This window comes from Cryptomeria japonica, chromosome 8, assembly GCF_030272615.1.
Source record: "Cryptomeria japonica chromosome 8, Sugi_1.0, whole genome shotgun sequence".
NCBI lineage: Eukaryota > Viridiplantae > Streptophyta > Pinopsida > Cupressales > Cupressaceae > Cryptomeria > Cryptomeria japonica.
This window is the reverse complement of record NC_081412.1, coordinates 654,699,750-654,714,642: the sequence shown is the minus strand read 5'-3', so window position 1 is coordinate 654,714,642 and position 14,893 is coordinate 654,699,750. Positions and strand designations below refer to the sequence as shown.

General features: G+C 35.3%; 1 protein-coding gene across 8 annotated transcripts in view; it reads right to left on the bottom strand.

Annotated features, from left to right (window-relative positions):
- LOC131051999 (uncharacterized) overlaps positions 1-14,893 on the bottom strand; it is a 156,818-nt gene that overhangs the window by 28,610 nt on the left and 113,315 nt on the right. For 6 of the 8 annotated variants that reach the window (XM_059209632.1, XM_057986598.2, XM_057986599.2 and 3 more), the window contains 2 exons: positions 11,625-11,764; positions 11,416-11,544 (listed from right to left, as the gene is read on the bottom strand). In XM_059209632.1, coding sequence (XP_059065615.1) covers positions 11,416-11,544; positions 11,625-11,764 — 269 coding nt within the window. The remainder of the gene's footprint in view (positions 1-11,415; positions 11,545-11,624; positions 11,765-14,893) is intronic. The other 2 variants (XM_059209634.1, XM_059209635.1) reach the window with 2 other exon arrangements.

The following is a 14,893-nucleotide window of genomic DNA, read 5'->3' as shown; positions in this document are numbered from 1 at the left end:
TTACAAGATTTCACCAAGCCCTCCGAGCTACAATGTGATGTATCGGGAGAAGGTGTTGGTGCAATTCTCATGCAAGACAAGCATCCTATTGCCTTTGAAAGTAGGAAGTTCGGGGGAGATGAAAGGTTATATTCCATATATGACAAATAAATGCTTGCCATAATGCATGCTCTTGCGAAGTTTAGGCAATATCTTGTGGGGAGTAAGTTTGTTGTTAAGACTGATCATAACAGTCTTAAGCACTTCATGCACCAAAGGGACTTGAATGAGAGACAACAAAAATGGGTGAGTAAGCTACAGGCTTACGACTTTGTCATTGAGTATGTCAAAGGGAGTAAACACAGTGGTCGATGCTTTGTTTCGAAGACCCCACTTGAGCTCTTTTTGTGAGCTTACTGCAGATTGGAGGGACTTGTTGCTTGCTGATTATGCCAAAAATCAGTTTGCAACCAAGATCATTGAGGGTACTTTTCATGATGAAAAGTACAAATTGGTTGGTGAGTTGATTTTATACAAGGTAAGGATCTTCATTGTGCCTGAATCTAAGCTCAAGGAGAAGATTTTGTAGACCTTCCATGGCATTCCTCTTGCTGGTCACCAAGGTTATTTCAAGACATACAGGCAGATTCGAGAAAGATTTTCTTCGAAGGGATTGAAAAATGATGTCTTGAACTACATCAAGGAATGTCATACATGCCAAAAGAACAAGGATGAGAATACTTTACTGGCTGGTTTGTTACAACCTTTATCCATTCCCAGTCAGAAATGGGAAAGTATATCCATGGATTTCATCACAGGGTTGCCACGAGCCATGTGGAAGAATTGTATATATGTTGTGGTGGACAAATTGACCAAGTTTGCTCACTTTTTTACCATCACCGACTCATTTACAGTAGCTCAAGTTGCTTATGTGTTCTTCCGAGAGGTGTTCAGATTGCATGGATTGTCGAAGAACATTGTAAGTGATAGGGACAACAAGTTCCTTAGTACCTTTTGGCAGGATATTTTCAGATTATGTGGTACTGTGCTCACTCCAAGCACAAATTATCACCTATAGACTGATGGGCAGACCGAGATTGTGAATAATTGGTTGGAAGGCTATCTTAGAAACTGTCTCGGAGCAGTAGAACACATGGGTGAGATGGTTGCACCTAGGGGAGTATTGTTACAACTCCTCCTATCACATGTCCATCAGAATGTCACCATTCATGGCACTATATTGTTATGAAGCTCCTAGCTTCGCTATTTTGATATTTGGTTATAGCAGAACCCCTCAGGCAAAGGATTTGATGCAACGAAGCCAGGATATTTTGAGATTTTTGAAGGACAATCTCCAACATGCACAGAATCAGCAAAAGTTGTATGTTGATCAGCAACGGATTGAGCACACCTTTGAGGTGAGCGACATGTTTTGCTTGAGGCTCCAACCTTACAGATAATCTACTCTCAAGAAGAGTGGAGTTGAGAAATCGAAGCCACATTTCTACTGGCCTTTCAGAGTCAATAGGAGGATTGGGGAAGTGGATGAGTTGGAACTTCTGGCGAGCAGCAAAATTCACAATGTATTTCACGTGTCTCGCCTTAAGAAGGCTCTTGGACATAATGTAGTAGCTTCAGCAGAGTTGCCTCCACTAGATGAGGAGGGAGAGTTGGTTTTGATTACTGAAGCTATCATTGACTTCAGGGAGCGTTCTTTGAGAAAAAAGGTGATCAAGGAGTACTTGATCAAATGGAAGAACTTACCAGTTGAGGATGTCACTTGGGAGAATGAGGAGATTTTGTAGCATGCAGGCTTGCGATTGCTTGAGGGCAAGCAATCTTGGTGAGGGCGGACTGTAATGTCCCCTTCTCAGTAAGGAGTAATCAGTGGTCCATTGGCCTATTCCAGAGACCCGTAGGCTGATTGGAATGAGGAATTAGGGTTTCCTATTTTCTAGCAGGATTCTTCACAATTTTCAGGGATGTTCTGGTTGGAGTTTGGCAGAAAGAACTGAGGATTCCTTCTGGGTTTTTCGAGAGCTTCACAGTGGTGTAACATGCATTCTATTTCAGAGTGATTTCTAAACTTACTATTTTTAGTAAGTTGGTGGCAACTAACTGGATTTTGAGGTTTTTCTGGGTTTTCTGAGCTCTCTCACAGGATTTGACGAGCATGTCTTTCGGAGATGTTTTCATTACTTAATATTTTTAGTAAGTGTCAATTCAGGTAGTGTTATTTTTGGCAGTCTTGAGCTGAGCTCCAATCCAGTTTAGATTAGTGTTTTCTGCACTTTCGTTCACATGGTTGATTTGGCAGCAATCAATGGTTGATTTTTAATTGCTAATTAAATATTATCTTTAATCTAAAGTTTAATATTTAATTATTTCACTGATTAGATTTTGGAGGAATGACTTAGGAAGGAAAATATTATGTTATTTATCCTAAGTCACATTTTTTTATTTCCCTTAGCCGATGGCATAAAAATGAAGGTGTTTATGCTTTGTAATGTTGATGTCATAACATGGCAATTTCCTTGGGAAAAGTTCGAATAGGGAGGCTGGAAAAGTGGACACCATGTCTTGAGGGGGACATGTAATGAAATGCAAATGAATGAAAGGAAATTTGGGAGCCATTTCAGGTGAATTTGAGTTTCAAAAATCTATAAATACAAGGGATGGGCTCCTCATTTAATTATCTTGAAGAAATCATATCGTTATGTTGCTGGAATGGTGAGTGAACTTGAGCTTCAGAGTTGTGGCTCCCTAGTTTTGCTAGTTTCGTACTTGAGACATAGTACCTAGCTGAGAGGTGGATCGTTGGAGAACTTTTCAGTGTGCATTTTCAGATTTTCAATGTGTAGGGTGGTTTTTTTAGTGTTGCTGGTTTTTGTGTGGCTGAAGCAAAGATTGGTTCATATCTCCCTGCATGTGCAATCGATCATTCTGGGCATTAGCCTGTTGGAAGCATATTTGGAGAGCGATCCTTCTTCTACTTTGGCGTCTCTTTTGGTGTGCATTCTGATTTTTAGTTGCAAGTCAATTTTTTGCTACTAGTCGTACCATTCCTTGGTTGCCTCGATTTGCGTGCCAGTTGTTGGTGGTGTTTGCAGTGCAAGTTTGAGTTTTTGGTTGCATCGCGTCAATGGTAGCTTTCATTTGCTACTATTCTTGTGTCATTCCGTGAAGTTTTAGGCAAGTTATGAGCATAATAGCGAATTTGGAGTAGGTTGTTTTCTGCGTGTTATGTGAACAACAGATTGTATTTTCAGTTTAGTGATAAGTGGTGTGTTATTTCTTTATTGGTGTGTTTGAGTTTGCTAATTATGTTAAGCTTTGAGGAATTCATCAATATTGGACAGTATAATCTCTCTTTTCTATGCATTGTATCTCTTTATTGTAAGGTTGGGTAGTAGTACTAACAACCATTTCTGGATTGTAAAGCGAATCCCCACTGAAAAGTGGAAGAGGCTGACTTGTGGCCTACATTTGTCTCTGTAATACTATCCTCCCGCTGCACAAGTAGTAGAGTGATTGTAACTTTCATTCATGTCCTCCCGCTGCATAAGTGGTGGAGTTGATTTGTAATTTCTTTGTATTGTCCTCCCGCTGCATAAGCAGTTGAGTTGAGTTTGTTTAGTAATAAGTCCTCCGGCTGAAATATCGCGGTAGAGTTAGTTGTGCTTGAGTGTGTTTTTGTTTATTTGGCTGGTTTACCACCAAGTTTCCTTGTTTTACTCGCTGGAAAGTGGAAGGGGCTGGCTTGCCGCCCATTATTGTAATAAGCATTTTTCAGAAGTTTGCATCTAACGATTCCTTGCCACCGTATGCTCTCACCCTCCCAGCTTGGGCTCTCGGTGATCAAAAGGTGTAAGGTTCCTTTCAGCTGGTTTAGAATATTATATTCTAACCCTAACGAGTTAAAAATTTGTTAAAAATAAAAAAAAAATTGTTGGGGATACTACAGGCTCCCAACTTCATGGATTTACTATTTGGGGAAAGTAGAGTGCCTAAGGCTAAGGACTTAACACAAGAAAGTCAAGACATCATGAAGTCATTAAAAGAAAATTTTCAATAGGCACAAAATCAACAAAACTTGTATGCTGATCAACATCGAATGGAGCACAATTTTGAGGTTGGGGAAATGATTTATTTCTAAATTGCAGCCATAAAGACAGTCTACTCTCAAAAAGAGTGAAGTAGAGAAACTCAATTCTAGGTTTTATGGTCCATCCAAAGTATCTCGATGGGTTGGAGAGGTTGCTTATGAGGTTGAGATATTGGTTAGCACTAGGGTTTATAATGCATTTCGTGTATCCATGCTCAAGAAGGCACTTGGTCATAACGTGGTTCCCTCATCTGAGTTGCCACCATTGGATGAGGGGAAGTTGATATTGATTCTAGAGGTCATCATTGCTGCTAGAGAAAGAACTCTTCAGAAAAGGGTCATTAGAGAATTTTTGGTCAAATGAAAGAACTTACCAAAAGAGGATGCCACATGGGAGAACAAATAGATTTTGCAACGTCCAAAATTTAGATTGGTTGAGGACAAACAATTTTAGTAAGGGCGGATTGTAGTGTCCCCTTGCTAAGCTAGTTCAACATGGTGGAGCTGTTAGCCTATTTAGTTGATTCCCGTGGGCTAATGATTAGGGTTAGGGAATCTTGGAGGCAATATTAGGTGTGATCTTATATTTTGATAGTTGGATGAGCGTAACTCTCTTTTTTGGAGTCTTTTCGGGTTAATTCTTCCACACTTACTGTTTTTAGTAAGTCAATTATGGATATCGATAGAGTTAATTGGCATGCTTGCTATTTTTAGTACTGTTGGTGGGTTCAATTTTGATGATCATCTCGACTTTTAATATAGTCCAAGAACTTCAAATTGAATAGTGATAAGTTATGAGTTAATAACGTTAAATCAAAGATTTAACTTTATTGTTATTTTAATTTATATAATGAAGCATCTGTAGATGCCTATCATTTTGTCATATCCCGTCCTTGATCGTTATATATAACCTAAATGAAGCTATTATTATTATTAATTAATATAATATCTATTAACAAATGATTATTTGAAATTTATTTATTAAGTATTATTATTTAATTAATACTAATAATATTCTTGAAATATTCAAATAAAAATAAATTAATATTATAAACATAATTTACGTATTCTTGATTGTAAATACAATTTATATATTTAAAATACTAAATATATAATTTATATATTTAATATTGCTTTTTCTTTCATGCGTTAAACTACTCTATTCTCTCTTTATTCTAATTGCCAAAATCTTGTTTTTAAAATACAACACCAGTCTAGCAAATTGCAGGGAATGGGGACTTTTGTTTATCGAACTACAAATGTTTAGACATATCGTTCCTCTACCTTCGAGGACAACGATCACAAACTTAGTAAAACCGATTTGTTAATTAATATTAATTAAGAACCATGGGTTGGCAAAAGACAAACGATTAGCTATGAAGGGCAATAGTTAAACAAGGAAGGATCGTACCTCCCACAAACAGATTGGAGCCAAAGGAAGTGGCACGATTTCTCATCAGCAAGGGAGATATACAAATAGCTATTCCAACACTCAAGAAGATGGGGTCAATAAGACACAACAGGAACACACGGTTAACTAACCGAGAGGACGAACAGAAAATGACAGACATCTTTCATATATGTCTATTCACACAATCGCAGAGATTACATTTTGAACAACGACTGTGTATATCTAACCCAGTCACTCCTTCATAAACAAATTATATTTCTGGTCTACTCCATTATAGTTGTACTAAAAGAGGATAGGTTCGCAGCAACACCTAGTAGATTTATATCATACCATCAGTATTTATATCAGACTTCTTAATTGCCGAGTTCCTAATAATCTGATAAGGGTTAGAAGGTTTAGAGGTAGTACTATAAGCTTCTTTACTAAAACTTTCAAATTGACAATCAGAGAAAGAACATAATATATATTTTATATATCAATACGTTTCAGATCAGATCAGATCAGAACCATTATTATTAAGCCACAGGCAGTAACATCCTTGTCCTTAGAGGTAAGCATAGGGACGTGCTTAGATGGTATGCATGGGGAGGTCTTTAATAAGAATTCTTAATTTGGCCTGCAATATGTATGACAGTCGTATTCAATATCTAGTGGCAGACCATGTCAGATCTGTCTGTCTTTACAGCCACCAATATACTAAGTACTAACAACTTATGTTTTAGGCAATGGTGGTATTAGTGATTTATACAAAAGGTAATTAACAAATGTATTAATAATTGGCAATTCATAGATATGTCATTAATAAATATATAAATTATTTATAATATAATATAATGTATTTATTTGTTTTTATGTTCAAATCAGAATAAAGATTATATATATAATAGTGATTTTATATCTAGAAGATTATATATATATATAATGTTTTAATCAGACAAATAGAAATATTAGATTGTAAATCAGAAAGAGCTCACAAGATAACAAACAGTAAGAAGAATATGTTTGGATATAATCCTGGCTACTGTTGTCAATACTCAAGAAATTGGGAATTAAGATGTTCTAAAGAGGGGCGATCTAAATCCAATTAATAGGATGAGCCCAAGACAGGGTAGGGATCAGCGACCCAAAAACCTTAAGGGCATGGTCCCAAGATAGGGGACATTACACATTTTATCAAAGATGATTTATTTTAATGGATGGGCCTTTGTTATTTAATACTACATTGGGAGATTAAAAAGGGAAGTGTTTTTTATTAAATAAAAACATAAAAAAAAATTTCCAAAAAATAACGAAAAAGCTAAAAAAGTGGTTTTTTTTTTTTTTTTAAAAAAGGGGAAAAATATTCCTGAAAAAATAGTGAAAAAGCAAAAAAAAAGTGTTTTTTCAATAAAGTAGCCAAAAAAATATAAGAGGATTGTAGCTCGTATTTGGGGGATATGTTGAGTTTTCATTTTGATATTGCTTTTGGTTCAGAGGAGATTGCTTCTTCATCTTGGTTTGTGAGGACAGAAATCTTTGTAGGGAACATTCTCTACGTTGTTGACAGATACAATCTAGTGAATACTTGGTGGTTTCATTCAAAGGTCACATTTGGGTATATTGTAGATTATATATCAGATTTGTAGACCTTATTGTATATCAGACTTAAAAAGAATAATTTTGGAGAAGATTGAGGAGGTTATATTTTTTCTATTTGTTGGTTGTATCTTCTCTCTTGCTGGCCATATACTCTTTTGATAGGCATGTAGGGTTTGAGGAGGTTGCACTTGTTGTTTTGGGTTGTTTTGGACATGCATTTCTTTGCATACCTTTAGCATAGCCTTTGGAGAAGATTGTGAGAGTTGGCATTCATTTTGGAGTGACATTTTGCTGATTTTTGTGAGCAGCTCAAGAAAAACAATTGCTGCATTTTTTGGGTATGTGATTTTAGATATGTAGTGCATTTTTATGAACTGGGTGGTTATTATTTTTGAGAAAAAATGTATTTCTAGATCAGAACTTGAATCTGATTTTACAGCTGTGTTATTTGTGAATTGAAAAGTGTTGCATTATTATCTTTTTATCTACACTATTATTGTTAACGATTATATTGCAAAAACAAGTGAAAAACACATTCAAAAAAAATAAAAAATCCACAAACAAGGCTGCATATTTTAGAAAGCTTTTTTTTCATTATTTTGCAAATATAATGTGTGTGAAAATAAGACTAAAATATGAGAATAGTGATAGCGTTTGAGTGCTAAACTACCTTAACAAAGAATGTAATCCTTATACCATGTTTTGGATATTATTGGCAAAAAGGTTAGAGAGTTCATTCCTCTTGTCCTTTATAAAGGCCTTAGAGATTGCACTTGTCTAGCCACTTTTAATTACAATTTTTTGGAGCCTTATTTCAGAAATAGAAAACAAAATTTTGATTAGTTAGGACTTAGGAGGATAAAGTATATACAAACAAAGGCAACACATAAATATCTTAGTTTCATATCAATAATTGTATGAAGGATAAATTGTAGGATGGCTTGATGACACTAGTGCTATATGTATTTGTTTAGTAGAAAAGTAATAATTAAATTGAATCCAATGATTAATAGGGGATATAAGTAAGATAGCTCATATTAATATGTCATTAATAAATATATAAATTATTTATAATATATATTAAAAATTCAATAGGGGAGAGGACCCAGTAGTTGTGCATCCTAACTTCGCGCTTCTCAAAATCTTATGTGGAAATTTCAAATCACTGAATTTTTTAGAGCAGATTACTAGGCAAGGTTCCAGGCTCAACCTCCCCGGAAATAAGGTCCCAATAGCCGGTCCCCCTCTATCTGGTCATGACCATCATCTCATGCTCATGCCGATAGAGGGCTAAACAAATCCCAGGGTATGGCAACGGGAGGGATCTATAATAGTGGGATCCTGAGAACTGCACTTCGATTGGATAATGGGCCAGTTGAAGTGCATTCATTCATACAGTTTGGCTAATAAGGGAGGGTACGTAGTCCGGGATCGGATATATGGCTAAGGGGAGGGTAGCTTTTTCTTGCACCACTCCTTACCTGTTGATGATCCTCCTTACCCTTTTATCCTGGTGACCATTTATGCCTCAATTCCTTCCTGGGGACCCTTTTTAGCCTCACCTAAATTCCTTCCTGGGGACCTTTTTGCATGGGGCCCTTTTCGATTATATTATATTATAAATAATTATTAATTTATTAATCGAAAATAATTATTAATTAAATATTAATTGTCTTAAATAATTTAAGACAAAATTAATAAATAAATTATTTAATTTTGCATTGCCACCAAAATGGGAGATTACATCAATTATTGATTATGTATTTGTTTGAGTTATGATGTAGATAAATATCACGTTGTTGAGGACATGGCTAAATTATAGAAGGAGAATTGTTTGGTGAGTTTTTTTCCAAGGGAAGATACAATTAAATAACCCTTCTTGAATTAAAAAAAGGAGATGAAGATATTATAATCCTTTAATTTAAAGAAAAATTAACAAAGAATGTTTATGAAAAAACTTTGTTAAAAGAAAGAAATAATTTTATTTATCAAAGGGTGATTGAAAGTGACCTTTTTGAATGAGTGTGATGGTTTGGAAACCACCCCTTCAAAGGTTATATAAGTTATGAAGATCTATGGCCAAAAACCCTAACTACATAAAAAATGGTAGTTAGGGTTGTATATTGAACTTGCATAGTAGAAAATGCACATGGAGACATGTCCTCCAAGAAAATAATTTTGCTAGTAATATAGTATCACAATTGGAGTCATGTATCAAAAAAATGTTGGTAAGTGTCCAACATATCCCCTTGAGATTTGTGACATGGCTTAACAACCTCCTATGAGATCCTTAACTGGGATGGTATCGATTTCCTTAACAAATGCATTTTTAGGGTGAAACGACCAGCTCAACTCCCAATAAGTGGTATCAGAGCGGGTCACAGGTTCAAATCCCCTCCGATAACGCTAAGGGGGAGATTGTTGGTAAGTGTCTAACATATCCCCTTAGGATTTGTGACATGGCTTAGCAACCTCTTGTGAGATGCTTAATTCGGATAAAATCGGTTTCCTGAAAAGATGCATTTTTTAGGTGAAACGGCTAGCTCAACTCCCAATAAAATAAACATCAAAGTGCAGTACCATGTCAAGTGGTAGGTGGGATGGATGGTGAGAAATGGTAGGATTGGTTAAAGTTGGGGCATCGAGGACACCTTGTGACTCAGACTAGAAGTCAAGGATTGGGTTTCATAAGGGAGGCATGTTGGTGAAGGAAGTTTGATTCCTTATCAAAGGCTTACGAAGGAGTGAGATTTGGAGGAGGAATATGATAGAATGGATAAGTCCGATAGCTGGACAAAAGAATGAAATAAAGGCAAGGGATGACTGTGGTATGCCTATGTTGGAAAGTTTAAAATCTCAACAAAAGTATAAAAGAAAGCGGACTTGGGAGGAAAGTCATGTTGGGAAGGGAAACTCTGCAATTTCAATGACTTACACTAAGAAAGTGGGCCATACCTCTATACTTATACATTTTGGGGATTTTAAGTAGATGCATGGGGGATGAAGGGGAAAAACTTGTACACAAATTTGGGTTAGGGAGAACGTTGGTGATAGGAAATGGATATTTTGGACTACAATAGAGGTATGGAAAAAGAGCACATGACAAGTCTGCCCTTCTCAATTCTTTTTCTCTTATTCGCCCATTTCATCCAATGAAGCATCAACATAGCAAGAAGACAATTTAAGAAAGATTTTTTAAACACTCAAAGTTGATCAAATTATCAAACAAAAGCAACAGAATTGGATGCAATGAAGGAAACAGAAACACTTTTGAAGAAACAATCTATCATCATTTTGATACTAACCAACCTTGTAGAGTTCAAGGCTTGGAAAATTAAGTTACACTACGAGGGGAAAGACGAAGATGTAGATTATATTGGGTTGTTTTTTTAATTTTGACATATCATATATGTAAACAGTTGTAATGCTGTTATACATTTATTTTATCATCATTTTGATACTAACCTACCTTGTAGAGTTCAATACTTTGAAAATTAAGTTACTCTAGGAGGAGAAAGACAAAGATGTAGATTATATTTGGTTGTTTTTCTAATTTTGACATATCATTATATCTAAACAGTTGTAATGCTATTATACATTTATTATATATAACTTTATTGTATTATAGCGTATTGTTCAATTTTGAAACTAGGAAAAATTTCAAATTTCAAAATTGAGGATCATATGACTTGTAATGTTTGAATTATGAAAACTTGAATACTCAAATTACACTTTTATGTTCTCTAAATGCATTAATTCTTCCTTTTTTGTGTAATTATGAGGGTTTTTTTTTGGCCGGACTATGCCTAGTTTTTTGCCAAGTCAAGTCTGAGTTTGAGTCTTCAAACTATTCTATTTAGAATGAAATAACAATTGCAGTTGTTTTTCTTTGTTTTTGAGAAATTTTAACATTTTATTTGCCAGTGTTTTTTTCATTTTATATCCTTGTAATTGAATTCCATTTATATATTCAGTTTGCAGGTTCATTGCTGTGTAAATAAAAAGCTACTTCATTCCCAGCAATGGAAGTATAGAGCTGTTACACATCTGGCAAAAAGACCATGATGTGTAGGAAAGGGTGAAAATTCTAGTCTTGCTCCAAGTTTTCTTGTTAATAGTGACATCAGTTAACAATCTAAAGGAATAGCGAATAAAAAGAAAAAAGTACTGAATTAAACTGTAAGTATAAAGCTTAAGACATTTCCAAGTCAGAATGACGAAAAAAATGTCTGGTTGTTTTATTACTTAGAAGGCTCCGGAAGCAAGATTTAAATTGCTATTATGTAATGAGAATTTATTTACATAAATATTATAAATCACAGTTAAAAGGAAGGATACAAACCTCTCACGAATAGTTGAATGGTGAAAAGAATGACTAATGGCAATCTGATCTGATCTGCAAAACTCTACTATCCAGCCGAAAAGAAGACCAAGTGTGCCAATAATTACAATAAGAATAATGTTGATTGACCTACAAAACATATGCAAAAATGCAGCTTTGTTCAAATCTAACCATAAACAACTGTATCATTTTCATTCGTTTAAAAATACCTGGTGGGACCATTCACTGCAATAAGGGCTGTGATAATGGCAGTACTTGTGTGAACTGCAACCTTTGTTTTGTCATCCATTGAAGCCATGTAAATGAAGGTAGCCACAACAGCCATAAACGATAGCCAAAAGTCCATAAACTGAAGTCCATTTTAGTTGAAAGCACATTAAAAAACAAAAAATATGAGTTAGTGCTAATTAAATAACAAGTAATTAAAAAACACCTATAATTTTTTCTTTTGCACAATAGGTGGAAAAAAGAATAGTAATCTTAAACCATTCAAATCTAATGGGAAGTCTTTTGAGCTAATCTGATGTATATAGTTGATCTTTCCAATTTCATAATTCAAAATAATTGGTTTCATTATTGTAATCAAGTTTTAAGAAAACATATCCCTATATTGCATGACACATCTGGATTAGTTACATGATTCACAGACACAACTCCCATTATAGAGTGAAAATCAATTGATTAAAAGTGGCAATCTCTTTAAATCAATTCGACCGATGATAGTCAATTGTCCAAATGAACTCTACCTGATGCTCTAACAATGAATTTCTTCAGGTTGCAATTTGTCTACTTTGTGATAATATTTCTCCTTTATTTGTAATGTCCCCTTTTTTAAATGCCTTAGTTTTTCCCCATAAAAGAGTAACAATGCCACTGCTTGTAATATTAAGGATTTCCATTCAGGTAATTGCATAAATTTATTAAACAAATGAAATGTACATATAGCAATTACAAAGATGATGTTTCCTAAAGAAACAATTGTTCACTGAGGATGAAATTAGAAAGAATCTAATTACACAAAAATTACAATATTCCCTTAATGGTCAACTGTCAACTACACCAAGTTGCCCCCTAAATTTTACAAACTTATTTGGGCTTAGAGACTCGGTGACGATGTCTACAGTTTGATCCTCAGCTCGAACATACTGCAAATGGACCGATCCGTCTTCTACAAGTTGGCAGATGAAATGGCAATGAAGCTCTACATGCTTGGTTCTTTCATGGAAGATTGGATTTTTGGCAAGTTTGAGCACTCCTTGATTGTCAAAGTAGAGGGGTGAAGGACTTGCTTAAGACATTTGCATGTTCGAAAGCATCCTTTGAAGCCAAATTGCCTCACAAGCTACTTTAACAGTTCCTCGATATTATGCTTCGGTCAAGGAAAGAGCTATTGCCTGCTGCTTTTTGCTGGTCCATGTGACTGCACCTATTCCCAGACTGAAGACATACCTAGATGTAGACTTCTTGTCATCAACAGAGCCTGCCCAATCTGAGTCTATGAAACCAATGCGTCTAGGATTGTTGTTTCTACCATACAAAATGCCAAAGTCAAAGGTTCCCTTCACATATCTTAACACATGCTTCGTTGCAACCCAGTGATCAGCTTTAGGAGCTGTCAGGAAGCAAGAGATGTAGCTCACTGCATAACTGATGTCAAGTCTAGTGGTGGTGAGATAGATGAGACTGCCCACTAGTTGCCTGAACACTGATTCATCCACCACAAGTGAATCTGAATCGGCTGACAACTTTAGCCCCTTTTCCATAGGTGTAGAAGCAGGTTTGCAATCCTGCATCCGAAACTTATCAAGTAGACTCCTGGCATACTTTGACTGAGAGATGCAGAAACTATCATCAATCTGTCAAACCTCAACACCTAAGGAACAATGCAGAAGTCCCAAGTCTATCATGTCAAAGGACTGGCACAAACTCTATTTGATCTGCTCGATCGAAAGTGTTGAACTACTAGTGATAATCAAATCATCAACATAGATGACAAGCAAAAGACTAACAACACCAGTAGTTTTGACATATAGATTGGAATTGAAAGGACTCCTCTGAAAGCCTTGATCATTGAGGTACTTATCAATTTTTATGTACCAAGCTTGAGGAGCCTGTTTCAAGCCATAGAGTGCTTTCACCAGTCTGCATACTGGGTGTTCTTTACCGGCAACCTTGAATCTTGGACGCTGCGTTATATAGACCTCTTCCCGCAACTCATCATTGAGGAATTCACTCTTGACATCCATTTGATGGACTTTCTTGTTAGCAAAACATTGTCATTGATGTCAAATACAGTTTATGTTGTTAGTATCGTTAGCAAAACAATGTCGTTGATGTCAAATACATTTCATTGTTATTCCAGATTTCATATGAGTAAAGTTGAAGTTCATTCACATTGTTGTACCTTGCTATGATCATTTCCAGAATGCTTATCTTTGGCTAAAGGACGAAATGTTGTATTTTGCATTTCCAGATTCATTATGGTTATCGCTTGGTTATGATTGATTCGCTGTATCTTCAGGTTGGATGAGAATGTGATTGGTAATTCATATCATCTTCAGAAGTAATTCGTATCATCTTCGGATTGGATACGATTATCTGCATATTGTTTTGGGCTCTTATTCAATGTATTCTCTACAGACTGGTGGCAGTATTCTGTTCTGGTTAAATCATAAATGTTGCACAGAATAATATTCAGATTGTGACAACTTCGGTTTTAGTTTTAGATATGATCACGATTTCTGAAATCTGTCTTTTCACAATCTAAAGAAGCCTTTATAATTTCTTTCTTCCACGGTTTTGATTAAGATTCAGTTGTGATTTTGTTTAAGCATGAGTAATTTGGTTGAAACAATTCTATCTCTTCAGAATGCTATTAAAGCAAATTAATTTCTATCTCCAAAAAGAGATCAAGTTTATAGGAAACTAATTGTTAGTTGACCGTTGATAACTAATGGTTAGTTGACAGTTTTCAACTACCAATCATAACTATCACCAAAGCAGTTAAGAGTTCGAACTGACTCATACAACTTCTTTGGGAGATAACTTATTATATATGGTGCCTTGAAGATTTAGTGTTGTGTACTGTCCAATATCTGAAAGCCAAGGTTTATGTTATGACTAGTAAAGATTATGAGTACTTTGACGAGATTAACATGAATATTGCAAATGGGAGGATATAATCATGAACAGTTCATATCAGTATTGGTGATTTATATTTCGTACTCTCTTCTCAGGTATAACATCTTATACAGTCTGTAATATATTATTACTTCCCTCTCTGAAAAAGATTCAAATTTAGTCTTTACATTATCCCAGAACAAGATTGAAGTTTTGTGAAAGTTGACAGCATTAGAGAAATATTGCAAATCTCAGACATAAGCTTTTTTGAAGATTTGCTGAACAATATCGTATAAAGTGTTTGAAAGTATTGCAGGTTTGAAATCTTGAGTTGGTGCTCAAAGGGTTTGTATCGAAA